Source organism: Notolepis coatsorum (assembly GCF_963971535.1).
Source record: "Notolepis coatsorum genome assembly, chromosome: 10".
Lineage (NCBI taxonomy): Eukaryota > Metazoa > Chordata > Actinopteri > Aulopiformes > Paralepididae > Notolepis > Notolepis coatsorum.
In genome coordinates this window covers 64,065,977-64,079,993 of record NC_140174.1, presented here as the reverse complement: position 1 = coordinate 64,079,993, position 14,017 = coordinate 64,065,977, and the positions used below count along the sequence as shown (strand labels likewise).

The following is a 14,017-nucleotide window of genomic DNA, read 5'->3' as shown; positions in this document are numbered from 1 at the left end:
GTAGTTGCTTGGAGGTTTTAATGCGTTTGCCATGATGTACCTGGTGGTTGCTATAGTACATTTATATGGTTGCCTGGATGTACTAGTGACTAAGGGGTTATTACATGGTTGCTAGTGTTCTCTAGGTGGTTGATAGGATGCTGTCTCAAGCCTCCATTCACCTGTTCTGTCACTCTTATGGTTTCCAGACACCAGATGAGACTGTTCCATTCATAAGCTACAGATAAATCTTTGAACAGCTTACCTTCTGTTGAGTGTGATTCACCAGAGGGCTCCCCGACCAACGGCATCTTTTCATCCGACCTACCTATTAAAACACATGGAGCAACATTTAGAAGTCACTGAGCAATGGCAGTAGGCTACGCCTCCCTAAGTGAACCATAGTTACAAAACTACGGTAACTTCCGTTTTCCACACGTAATTTCCATGTGACGTTTTCACGTGTAAAACACGTGTCCCAAAGCCACACATGGTTCAAGATCACCTTTTCCACATGGCATTTCCACATGTGACATTTTTTTGTAAGGGAAGTCAAATTATTGAGTTTCTCATTATAATGACTTACAAGATCTTTTTTATGGTGTAACTGACAGGCAGAGCAGTCTATAACTGGCTTTGTCTGTCTGTGTGTCTGTCTGTTCCTGGAAACGGCTCTGGAAATGTAAGTGATGTCATCGAAGAGATCGATGATGTCAAAGAACTGTGGTCATGGCCATGCCATCATTACTTTTGGCTGGATGTGGATCATTATTTTGTCCAACTTCAGTAGTGGATTTCTTTTTCACCCTCGATTTGTAATAATAATAGCTGTGTTTTAGTACATGAGTATTCAATACAGTGAAAGTAATCATTAGTGGGCAAATCACGCTTCTTTACTTCATTGGTGTGCCTGCTGAAGATAAAACACTATTATGTTGCATATCTTATTATTTTGCTTGCCAAAAGGCACAGTGTTATTATTATTAGGGCTGTCCGTTTATCACGTTAATTCGATTAATTAATTGCACAGCAAATTATCGCGTTATGAAAATTAATTAAATTATTAAATATATATATATTTTTTTATCTCATTCATTCCATAAGAACATAGAATAAACATTTATAGTTTCCCCCCCCCCCCCCCCCCCCCCCCGCATGTTGAATGTTTTTGCATGTTCTTGGTATCTGATTCTAGGGACATCTATGGATCTCAGGGAATGTATCAGAAATACTGTGTCTGTTACTAGGCTATTAATTAGATACATTTTTTAATCGCCCGACAGCACTAATTATTATTAGTTTATATTAGTGCTGTCAGGCAATTAAAAAATTTATCTAATTAATTACAGGATTTGTAATTAATTAATCTAATCGCATTTTAATCGCATAACCATGTTATGCCTGATATTCTATATTCTATAATCATATTTCAAATTGCATGTGTCCGGATGGCAGAATTCAGTACTGTATCTACAAAACCTTCTGTTTAATCATCTTCCATCTATTAATTTGCTTAGATTTTTCAGGTCTGGTCAATTTGAGCATAGTGTTATTCACAGTCAAAGATAAAAAAAAAATATTTATTGATATTCTCATTTGGTTCATTACAATTTACTCAAGCCTAGTAACGGACACAGTATTTCTGACCAGTGGCGGCTGGCCGATAGTGGGCGCTAGAGCGCCGCCCTCCCTGGTTAAAAGAAGAAGAAAGAATTATTTGCATGAGGAGGAAGCAGCCTATTCATCCCCCAGCCGAGCCGGCGCCTAGCCCCCTCCACTCCGTTTTCATGAGCGCTCATTTCTGCTCCGCCGTAATTGCGCAACTCACATGGCAAAATGCAAATACGTATAAATAAATACGTACGTACAACATAGCGCTGTCAAATACGATACCAGAGGGCGCTTGCTCGAGTGCCCGATGCAGTCACTATTGGCTGAGAGTGGCACGTGACATCGCGTCCCCAGACGTTGTGCTCTGGGCTCTGGCTCTGCAGATGCTATTCGAGGGGCTACTAGGAAATAGTTGTCGGAAATTGATAATAATCACAAGATACTGTACATTCAGACAGTGTTGGATCTAACTAAATAGATTTATATGGAGACTTTTATGGAAAGTTCAAGCCTGGACCACAAAGCTTCTCGAACTAGGGTAGGCTATACTCTGTCTTAGCTGGATGCAGTCTGGACAGTGAGTGAGTGTCTGTCTGTCTGTGTGTGTGTGTCTGTGTGTGTGTCTGTGTGTGTGTGTGTGTCTGTGTGTGTGTCTGTCTGTGTGTCTGTCTGTGTGTCTGTGTGTGTGTCTGTGTGTGTGTGTCTGTGTGTGTCTGTGTGTCTGTGTGTGTGTCTGTGTGTCTGTCTGTCTGTCTGTCTGTGTAACAAATCGATTCCACGTCGCGCTGTGTGTGAGAGAGAGAGAGAAAGAGAGAGAAGGAGAGATAGAGGGGGATACTAATTAATTCCACCCCCCCCATGATGAATTCACCAGCCGCCACTGTTTCTGACACTGGGAATACATTCCCTGAGATCCATAGATGTCCCTAGAATCAGATACCAAGAACATGCAAATGGAACATATAAAAAAAAAGTGTGTAAATGTGTATTCTACGTTCTTATGGAATGAATGATTATTATTATTATTTTTTTATTGTAATTAATTTTGAGTTAATTTTCATACACAATCATTTGCGGTGTAATTCATTAATATAATTAACGCGATAAACTGACAGCCCTAGTTTATATCTTCACTGTTAGTAGTTTGCTTGCTGACGGCAACACACTATTATCATGCTTACTGCCAAATCTCAATAAGCACACTAAAGGTTTTCAGAATACTTAGCCTTTTCTAGTTTTACTATTATTCCCTCTCAATAGTTGCCTACATACCTGATGATTGTGAAGATGAAGGTGAAGATAAAGAAGACACAGCATCCTTCACAGTCATGTCACCCTCATCTTCAGTGTCTGATGCATCACTGTCCACAGCCATTTTCTCTGGGAAACAGCAATCATATGGATAAAACAATTAGATCGCACAAACCATTTTAAGAAAGCAATATTGCACAAAAGGGCAGAGGGAGAGGAGTAATGAGCTGAGGCTGTACGGCTAATATGAACGTGTCTCTATATGATGCTACAGTCTTAACTACTCTCCACCAATGGGTGCTGCTGGTCATAAAACCGCATTGGAGAATTCAATCTGATATGTTTAGAATTTTAGTAATTGATTAAATCTCTTTGGCAGGGAAAATGTCTCTATGGAGGGAAACCCCTGTGTGTAAATAAATGTATTTACCTTGTGGATCAATGTTGATTTCATCAAGATCTTTTCCTTGAAATGTAGACAGCTGACCTCGTTCCTGGGCCATGAGGATTTTACTGATCTTCGCCAGCTGTAATGTGCCTTCTGGGAGCCTGTAATACTGCTGATGTACTCTGATGTCATGGCCAAGGAAGTCAGCAAGGTCATCCATTTCATTGTCCTTTAAGTTGAGGACCTTGGACATAGTGGCCATGTGTTTTCTCAACTTAGTGGAGGATAATGCTTCTGGGTGGTTTGCCCCACAGGTATGAGCAATCTGACGAATAATATCTGATCCTCTGAAGTGACTGAGTGCTTGTGGTCTCCCAAACATGAACGTATTCTCATCAGGCACTTCACAGTTCCGGCGAGTCTTGACAAGTAACTCCATCGATGACAACATATCAGGTGTGAGGAGAATGGGGACCTTTCTTCCACGTTTGCCTTTTATCTCTACTAGCTGGAAGTGCTTACAGAGCTTCTTCTCAAGGTCGGACAAAGCAAGCTCTACATCTGGATGAGTCACAGAGGTATCTCGCAAGGTAAACGCAGTGAGGGACATCTTGGATACTTCTCCTTCTCTCCTTCGATTAAAAATGATCACCTCACAAAGTGCCACTTTTGCAAGTTCTGCCCAGTGCTTCTTAGATTGTTCTTCTTTGAGTTTTGTTTGGCACTCCTTCCTTTGTATGTTGAGATACTGGTGCACTTTCCTCACATCTTCAGCAAAGGGAAGAAGTTGTGGAGTATTCCATTTAGCCTCACTCAAATTCCTGAGTGCCTGGGATGACACACACTCTTTCCATTTAGTGTCACAGATTTGTTTAAACACCTGCACATTGTGAATGGCATTCTCATCACCTGAGATCATTGCTTCACATTCAATAATATTCGCCATTTTCTTCAGGGTATGGCCTAACTTCAGTACCAAAGATGGTGTTTTGTATATGTTTGTTTCCTCATTCAAGCCAGCCACATTCTTCACTGCTTCTATCACATGAGGGAAATTAGCTGGTACAAAGAAATCTGACATAATCTTCAACTTGCCATTTTTCTTTCCTTGGAGAACTAGTCGCCCTGTCTCACGCATCTTTTGTCTGATGTATTCAAGTTTTGTGACATCATGCCCATGCTTATTGAAGAGGTGTTCCCCTAATTTTAATATGGTTTTCTCTTTGCAGACAACATTTGTTACCTCGTCTCCATGCATGTTGTCAAGCACCAGTTTCGAAAATCGGTCATTTCTACTGTCTGGATTTGGCTGAGCATATGCAGAAAGGGCCTGGACTCCTGGCTTTAAACATCTCTGCATGTGCCTCCATAGGGATTTCCTCTTCAGGTAACCCTCACAGTTTACACAGTGCGTGTACTCACTGGATTTTATAGGTACACTGGGTTGTTGACAGGGTATCACCATTCCTTTTCCTTCTTTAAGCACCTGATTATTATGTGCACGGTTCCCTCTATTTCTCAATAAACTTAACTGTATTCTTCGCTCTTTAGACTGCTTTGGAAATGTAATTGCTCTTGCCACTTCTGGTTTATATTTGTGTTTTGATATCAAATGGCGTGCCATTTTTCCGAAAGGCTTAGAGCAAAATAGGCAGTAGAACCTTTTCTTGTACAGTCTGCCACCATGTTCTTTCTTCTTCAGCGTCATGACCATCACATCAGAACTATCAGACAAAGAGGATTCTTTTGTCATATGCCTTCTCTCTTGTGGATGGACATGCATTTCCTGAGAGTTAGCTGAATTTGTCTTCTGGACCCTTCTCTTCTTACCATTATGCTGCTTGACATCTGCTGAACTGTCACTTTCTGTTTCTTCAGCAGATTGAGGGACACACTCATCCTCGCTGATATCACGACTTGAAAGAGATTCTACCTCCTGAGAATTAGCTGAAGTTGTCTTCTGGCCCCTTCTCTTCTTACCCTTATGCTGCTTGACATCTGCTGAACTGTCACTTTCTGTTTCTTCAGCAGATTGAGGGACATACTCATCCTCGCTGATATCACGACTTGAAAGAGATTCTACCTCCTGAGAATTAGCTGAAGTTGTCTTCTGGGCCCTTCTCTTCTTACCCTTGTGCTGTTTGATATCTTCTGCTAAAGTGTCTTTCTTCTTCAGCATTATGGCCGTCACATCAGAACTATCAGGTGAAGAGGATTCTCCTGTCATAGGCCTTCTCTTTCGTGCATGGGCATGTATTTTCTGAGAGTAAGGTGAAATTGTCTTCTGGACCTTTCTCTTCTTACCCTTGTGCTGTTTGACATTTGCTGAACTGTCACTTTCTGTTTCTTCGGCAGAGAGAGGAACATACTCATCTTCATTGGCCACAGATAGAGATTCTTCTGTTGTGTATCGAAGCATTTGTCTGTTAAGCTAAAACAAAAGTATTTGGTCAAATCACAAGCATTTAAAGATCAGAAATATCAATACATTCTACAGGTCTCTCTACAGGTAAATATGAGAAGTAAGTAAAGGGAGTTTGGTTAATCTAGGATATACGTTTTCCCAACAGGTAAGTGTATCAGGTAAGTATAAAGGTACGTATATTAGCTTCAGCATAACTATAGGTAGGCTTAGTGTTTTATCGGCTATCAAAACATTTGATTCTGCTGCAGAAAAACTCGACTTATTCTGAAAAAAAATTAAATAAAAAAATAACTCAAATCTGATAAAATGTTTGTTGAAATTAAGACCTCATAATTCAAATTTAAGACAATTTAATTACTTTTAACCTCTTAACTGGCACCGTTTTAAGGACGATTTGCCCACCAGCACGACACGCCACTTTGGCGACCTCTAGCGGTTCGGGTGTGCATATTTTTTAATACAATATATTGATCGAATTAAAGCCGAATCTGTTGCCTGTTGATTGCCGTTTCAGGTGACATACATTCAGCGGTTCTCGAGTTACATGCCGATATGTGAGGCGTGCGCTGAAGTACACGACAGACTTAAACATTTTCAAATACCACTCCCGACTCCTGAGCCTCTACCTCCGTCAATCATTTGGCGATCTCGAAAATGATTGGACAGGGTTGTAACTTGTAAGCAATGAGTATGGCTCTTTCCAATGGTACCCCACGTGGGGATGAGTGAATCAGGGATCTAGGTGAAAAGTCACAAGCGAAAAAAGGAAGAGAATTTTCCGTCGAATGCATTGAAGTCAATGAGGAAATGGTTTTCTGAGCTCTTTTTTTGTCTTATCTTTTTACCAAAATCGCACTTAATCACTCATTTCTGTATGGATTGTTATGAAATTTGGACATGTACTACACAAGACTTCAGGCTGTGGACACAGGGTGTTTTTTCAGCCATACAAATTTTTCTGGAAATATACTTTTGGATATTGCAACTACTACAGAAAACGTGAGTAACAAGTTTTTCTACAACTAATGTTCAGACCTATGTTACTCTATTTCATTAGCACTAAAAGTGAATTTGCTTTATTGTATCAGAAACTTCAGACCAGGCTCATGCATGTGCTATAAGTATAAAGTATAGTATTTTGGTTTGCAAAAAAAGTATGCAGTCCTCAAGTTCAAGTAAAAAAAATTGCCACTTTTGGGGGCGCCAGTTAAGAGGTGGCCTTATATTTGTAAAGTTTAATTTAAGAGTTCTGTCTTTTCTTTTTTCTTTATTAGTCACAGTTTTGTTTGGTCGCAGTTGTCAACACCCTGATGAAGGCCCTGTGTAGGCCGAAACATGTCGGTTTATTTTAAATTCTCTAAATAATGTGAGCCATAAAATAAAGGCATTTTAAAACTTGTAGAGCTGCCTTGGATCTCAACTTTTTTAATTTAAGACTGTTTAAGACTTTATAAGGACCCGCGGACACCCTGTATTGATGTGGAGGATGCAGGAAAAAACATGATCGCAGTCAATACCATGGAACTTCTTATGTTAAAATTAGGGCTGTCAGTTTATCGCGTTAATTAGATAAATTAATTACACAGCAAATTATCACGTTATGAAAATGAACTCATAATTAATTACAAAAAAAAGTTTAAAAAAAATATATAATTTCTTTTGTATCATTCATTCCATAAGAATGTAGAATACATATTTACAGACTTTTTTTTAATATGGTCCATTTGCATGTTCTTGGTATCTGATTCTAGGGACATCTATGAATTTCAGGGAATGTATTCCCAGTGTCAGAAATACTGTGGGCTAGATCCACAAAGAACGGATTGCACGGTGCAAGGTGCACCCTTACTTACAATTCATTATGAATTGAAAATGGGGGACCCTGATGTAAACAAGACGAAAGACTCTCTGGTCTGCATCCCCTTAACAATTGTGTGTATTGAGCCGTACTGTATTGTACCCATTCTGCAATCTGTTAATAACATTTTCATTCAATCAATCAATCTGCGCGGTGATTGATTGAATGAAACATTTATTTTTAGTCAATTGTAATGAACCAAATGAGAATATCAATAAAAAAAAATGTATCTTTGACTGTGAATAACACCATGCTCAAATTGACCAGACCTGAAAAATCTATGCGATTAAAATGCGATTAATTAGATGAATTAATTACAAATCCTGTAATTAATTAGATACATTTTTTTAATCGCCTGACAGCACTAGTTAAAATGTCTAGTTTTATGGGCGCCAGGGTGGCGCACAACATAAAGCACTGTGGTGCTACGCAGCCGTACAGTGTTCGACTCCTGGAACCGGCGACATTTCCTGCATGTCTTCCCCCCACATCTTCTCCCATTCTTCCCCTCTGCCTGTAAAAGCTGTAAAAATGCTAAAATAAATCTTATATAAATTTTTTTATTTTAAAATGTCAAGTTTTGCAAATAAACTTACAATTACACGGTCAGTTCTTCTGAGCTCAGGTACACTTGTGTCCTTGTCAACATCAGCTGGAGTGGGGTCAAGGATAACGGTACCGTCACTGGAGCACTGTTGTTCTTTCTGAAAAATAAACATCAGAAAATAATTTTTAACAGTGAAAAGATTTCAAGTCCACTCAAAATTAAAAAGAAATGAAACTTTTTGCTACAATGCAAATCTGCAGACATTTTTACAAAGCTAAGACTAATGCTGGAGGAAGTATTAAAATGTACTTAAGTAAAAGTATGTAAGTATAATGAGTAAAATATACTGAAACTAATGATTATTTTGATTCTGGATTCATCTGCTCATTATTTTCTCCATTAACTCTTTCTGTGCCAAACCCGACTTTACTCTGGTTTTGATCCTTTTCCTCTGATCCCCATTCTAACCACTTGCGCGGACCTCCCTGTATCTCCCTTGCACCGCTGCCAGGTTAAAATTGCAATGACGATCGAATCCTGCCAGGTGGCAGTATCGCCTACCTTTTGAACTGATAGTTTAGTGTGGGGCCACTTTTTTTGTCTGCAAGAACTCCTCCCCCTCAGAGGGAATCAGGACAGAGCGATCGCTCTGAGATTTTATTGCCTCAAACCTATTTCCTGTATACACGAGTATACACAAGTAATCGCGATCACAATGGGATCACTGGGATTATTCTTTTTGGAGTACCTTCTGGCTAAGGTAAGGTCTATTCTATGTCTATTTTATGTCTGTTTTTGTACTGATCACAGTGTCGTATTTTACCGGACCTAAAACATGGTTTTGGTAACGATCGCAGTTTAGAGTTAAAATACCCCCCCCCCTTTGATGATTATGTACATGGTATATACCTTTGATTTGGAAGTATTTGGAGTTTCAGGCTGTACGAGCAACCCGAACGATTTGGGCATAATGCATATAACGCGTCATACCTTGCGATCTATGAAAAAAGACTGCATTATTTTGGAAAGGGGCGATGTTTAGCGTGTAATAGCACACAAACTACAGTATGTAGAAATTAACTGGTTCGTCAATGTTGGACTATAAACAATGCCTGTCAAATGAGCCATACTATTGTCTCCATAGCTATAATACAGAACACACGATTGGTCCGCAAACATCAGTAAAATGGTCAATAACGCTGGCGCCATTGAGTAGAGATGCGAAAACAGCGTGGCGGTCAATGAGTTAATCCATTGATTGGTTGGTTTGTAAAAATAATGAAAAATGTCATCACAATGACCCAGAGCCCAAAGTGACACCTTCACAATGTTTGTTGTGTCCAACCAACAGTCCAAATCTCCACACGATTAAAAAAAAAAGCAGCAAAACTTCACATGTGAGAAGTGAGAAGAACCATGAAATATTTTGACAGGAAAAATTATGAAAAACTTTATCAAAATAGTTCACATTGATCTTCTGTCAATCGACTAATTGATTAATTATAAACTGTTGGGCAGTTTAATTATACAATTATTATTTATTATTATTACAATTTCCTGATTCCTACAAACACATTTCAAACCAAATGCACAATGCCAGGCATGTTTAAACAATACAATGTAGATTGTTATATATTGTTCTACTCTTCTCCTGAAAACAAAGGCCATTTTGCTCCCTCCTCCATGATATGTTGTTGTACATGGGCATCAGCAGCGGGCGCAGGTCACAACATGTCTTACATGAAACCCCTTTGAGTCTTCACATTCAAAAGTCTTTTCCACAAACAATGCAACTGAAGGGTCTCTGCGTGAATAGTGATCCTGTGATCCTAGTGATAAGTGATCCTTCAGATGGGATACAGTATATTAAATAATTTCCTTTTATGGCGCGGCTGATTGGTGTAGTGGGCAAGGCGCTCGCCTCTAACGCAGGAAACGCTGGGTTCGAGCCGCGCTCTTTGCTTTGCTACCGGCTGGCCGGTCGTTCATACTAACACAATTGGCAAGTGTTAGAGGGTGGGAAAGCCGGTGGGTGGGGATTTGACGTTGTGGACAGCGACTCCTACAGGTCGGTTTGGTGACGCCGGTGGGACGGAAGCAGGAAGTGACAGGGGCAGCGTGAGCCTCCCACGCGTTACTCCTCGCCACTGAGAGTTCGAGCTGCTGCAGTGAAAAGATGCAACAGGCTGCCTCCTCGTGTACCGGAGGGGACACGTGATGCAAGGCTTCTGTCCTCACTACAACCGACCTGTGGGAGGCATAGTCTAGCAACGTCAAGACAGGGGAGGGAAGAATTGGATACACGAAATTGGGATGGGAGAAAAATAGAAAATGGGGAGAAAAAGTGGATAAAAAAAAAAAGATAAAAATTCCTTTTACAAAGAATACAGTAGTGATATTTTCCTCAATAAAGTACTTCTATCTCTCCTTTTTGGATGTTCATGAGTCATTCATGTTTCACTGAATCCTTAGCTACAAACATACAGTATTTGTCTTTCTCCTGTATGAATATTAATGATGCCATATAGGATTTTGCTAGGGATGTCACAATCAAGTTTTCTTTGCCCCCAATCCCGATTAGAGTCATCAAATAATGAGTATCTGCCTGAAACGGAGTCCTGTTCTGACATTTGTATTTTCCTAGATAATACAGCTGCACAGTGCACACTTCAAGTATATTCAAGTTAGGAAAACCAATCCAATGTAGGTAAGATATGCTTGGTGATTAGGGGTGTGGACATTTCTGGATTCTAAGATGCATCGCGATGCGGACGTGGACGATTCTGCATCGATGCAGTGACAGAAAATAATCGATATAGTAATTTAATTTTTTTTTTTTTTTTACTCTTGCTAGCTTTTATGTTCTTTTACAATGTAGTGCTTTGGGATTTCCTCCACAACTATAAAGCACCCTACAAATCAAAAATATAATTATTATATTATTAAAGCTAGTGCTCTGGTCATGCATCCACTCAACTCATAGAAAATACAGCATCAGGCTATTATAAAAGTATTGATACTAATAAAATAGAGTATTGAACCGTTTTTAACAGCTGGGTATCGAGATATCTTTCTAGTATCTGTATCATGCAACACTAGTAAAGACATTTATTTTGACATTCTGATTTAAGAACTTTCTAAATAAAAGTGAATATCTGACTGCTTGTATTAATTGATGAAAAAGTAGCCATGTGCAGTAATATAGATTATAAAATTGAGGATGTAATATATTATTGAGCTGCATCGAGATGCATCGTAGAATCTAATCGAATTGTGGACAGCTGAATCGTAATCGAATCGTGAGGCCAGTGAAGATTCACAGCTCTATTGGTAATTATATCTTATCTTAGAGAAAAATAATAGCTTACATCACAGCTTTTCTTTAAGGGTTTCCATTTAGTTTTGAACAAAAAATTATCAGAATTTGATCTGGCTTAATACAGCAGACACCGATCAATAATGATCAATTAAAATATGCTGTGATCAGCTCAGATTCCGATCGGTCGGATCCAATTGGGATATCCTTAGATTTTGTATTGCATTTCTTGCTACGAACATTACCAGAGTATGGCTGGCTACTACTCCTTTGTGTGAATCTTCATGTGGACTTTCAGACTTCCAGTTTGAGTAAATCCTTTACCACAAACACTACAAGTGAACGGCTTCTCTCCTGTGTGGATCCTCATGTGGATTTTCAGAGAGCCAGTGTGATTGAATCTTTTACCACAAAAACTACAACTGTGTGGTTTCTCCCCTGTGTGAATTTTCATGTGAGCTTTCATATTTCCAGTGTGATAGAATCCTTTACCACAAACACTACAATTTAGTTTCTCTCCTGTGTGGATCCTCATGTGGATTTTCAGATTTGTAGCGTGATAGTATTCTTTACCACAAAAACTACAACTGTGCGGTTTCTCCCCTGTGTGAATTTTCATGTGGGTTTTCAGATTTCCAGTTTGAATAAATTCTTTACCACAAACATTACATTTGTATGGTTTCTCTCCTGTGTGGATTCTCATGTGAACAGCTATTATACTTCTAGGACTGAGTTCTTTGTGGCACACACTGCAACTGTATGTTTTGTGAGACTTGAGGTGATTCACCAAACTGTCTGTGGACTCAACAGGTTTTCCACACACACCACAGACACATGGTGTATCCCTAATGTGTTTTCTCACATGTTTCATAAAGTTGGCATAATAGGTAAAAGATTTTCCACACACTTTACAGGTAGCAACATCCTGACTGGCTGATTTCAGATGAGACGACTCCTTAGATTTCTGGCCTTTAGAACCGATACTAGAACTCTGTTTTTTTGCCATCTTTGATTTCTTTGTTTTTAAACCTGACTGAGGTCCTCCACTCTCCACCATATCATCATCCCTGTCAATGTCTTCACTCACAGCTGCAGAGAGAGGCTGACAGTCACTGGTTGGTTCTGAATCTCCACAGTCCTCTCCATCAACTTCTGTTTCCATCTGTTCAGTTGAGGTGCTGGGTAGAGGTTCTCCCTCTCTGTTCTCTTCTACAGTATGGTTAAGATGTGAGGATTGACTTTGGTGTTGATCACGGAGGCTTCTCACACAGGTTATAGTAAAGATTGAGTCGTTGGTATCAGTCTCCTCCGGTCGTTGAAGCTGCTCTTCCTCCTGACTTATCCAGTTTTCCTCCTCTTCCTCTTTAATCTTTAGGGGCTCTGGGTCCTCCTGGTCCAGACTGGGGCTCCTCTCCTGCTGATCAGGGGGAACCTCCTCTTTACAGACAGAGAGCTGTGGGGGGTCTGGAGGAAAGAACAGATAATAGACTTCTTAACACAACACAAGCTTGGAACTATTTGACACCAACCTTGCATCAACTTTGATTATTATTAGTGTTGGTCAAACACCAACTGGCACATTCAGTGGAATACATAATGAACCACACTTACAGTATACTAGAGAGGAGTGTTCTTTACCTAGACCCAAACCCCCTTAAAAGGGGAATGCCACCCATTTTAAGAATTCACACCGTGTTCTTCCTGTGCACCAGGACAGTTCAGTCAATATTTGTGAACACACACGACTCTTTCCTAAAGCTATAAATCAGAGAGAGGCAGAGAGAACCCTCCAAACAGTGATGTCACTGGGATGTAAAATCTGGGGCTGCTCCATAGACAATGAATGGGGCTCTGACTTTATGGGGCCATACAATGTATGTGTGGAGTTCTTACACCCAAATTAGGTTTATATTCTAGCAATGCTATACGGTCTCTGAACCAGAGGTTATGGCTCTTTGAAGTACTGGGCGTGGAGGTCCGTGCCACGTTCAACAGCATTGCATATTGAGGGGGGGGGGGGCAGCCTCGCAGATGTATCGTTGAAACAGGTTACCTCACCTGAGTATTTAAACCATGCCTGCATGGCTTGGATCGTCCCAGAAAATAAAATACACCATTCCCAGTGGAGTGCAATACCAGCCGAAGGCGTAGGCGCCGGTATTTTCCCTTTTGCGAGCTCAGACCCATTCCCAACGATAACATCAGGCTGGATGGATGAAAATGAATGGATATCGCTAATAAAAGAAATAACGATTAAAACCAGACTATACTCGTGATTGGCGCTCAAGTGATGGCGGGTTAACCCGACAAGACGTCACTCACGGAGTAGGTACGTTTTCGACGAAAAGAAAACAATGACTTTCTTTATACAAAAATAAGAAGGCATACAACTTTGCTGCAACAGAGGAAGGACAACAAGAGAAAATAAAGATAAGAAAAAGAAAGGTAACATACTGATATCCTGATGGTCTGTGGGCTCCTCCTTCAGCTCAGTGTAAATATCCATGGGTGGCTCTAGAGGGTCCTGAACCTCTTCTTTTTTAATCATCAGTAGGTCACTGGGTGGATCTGGGGCAGAGAGAGACAGAAACTAAGTATTTACAGTGGCATGAAAAAGTATTTACCCACTTTCTAATTTCCCA

At 40.0% G+C, this 14,017-nt stretch overlaps 1 protein-coding gene across 1 annotated transcript; it reads right to left on the bottom strand.

Moving 5' to 3' along the window:
• Window positions 1-253: 253 nt before the first annotated feature.
• LOC311235142 (uncharacterized protein) lies at window positions 254-13,930 on the bottom strand. Its single transcript, XM_084322493.1, has 5 exons — window positions 13,830-13,930; window positions 12,463-12,839; window positions 8,109-8,216; window positions 2,863-2,970; window positions 254-307 (listed from the first exon to the last, which is right to left on the bottom strand). Exons 1-4 carry the CDS (start codon window positions 13,921-13,923, stop codon window positions 2,917-2,919), a joined length of 633 nt encoding a protein of 210 aa, XP_084178619.1. The 5' UTR covers window positions 13,924-13,930; the 3' UTR covers window positions 254-307; window positions 2,863-2,916.
• Window positions 13,931-14,017: the final 87 nt, after the last annotated feature.

What these genes read in the sequence shown, in the direction of transcription:
- LOC311235142 (XM_084322493.1), bottom strand. Translation starts at nt 13,923, where the DNA reads ATGATTAAAAAAGAAGAGGTTCAGGACCCTCTAGAGCCACCCATGGAT. An exon ending in CACAGACCATCAGGATATCA is followed by an intron (nt 12,840 to 13,829) that starts GTATGTTACCTT and finishes TCTTTCCTCCAG; the next exon opens with ACCCCCCACAGCTCTCTGTC. An exon ending in GAAGAACTGACCGTGTAATT is followed by an intron (nt 2,971 to 8,108) that starts GTAAGTTTATTT and finishes GCTGTTTCCCAG; the next exon opens with AGAAAATGGCTGTGGACAGT.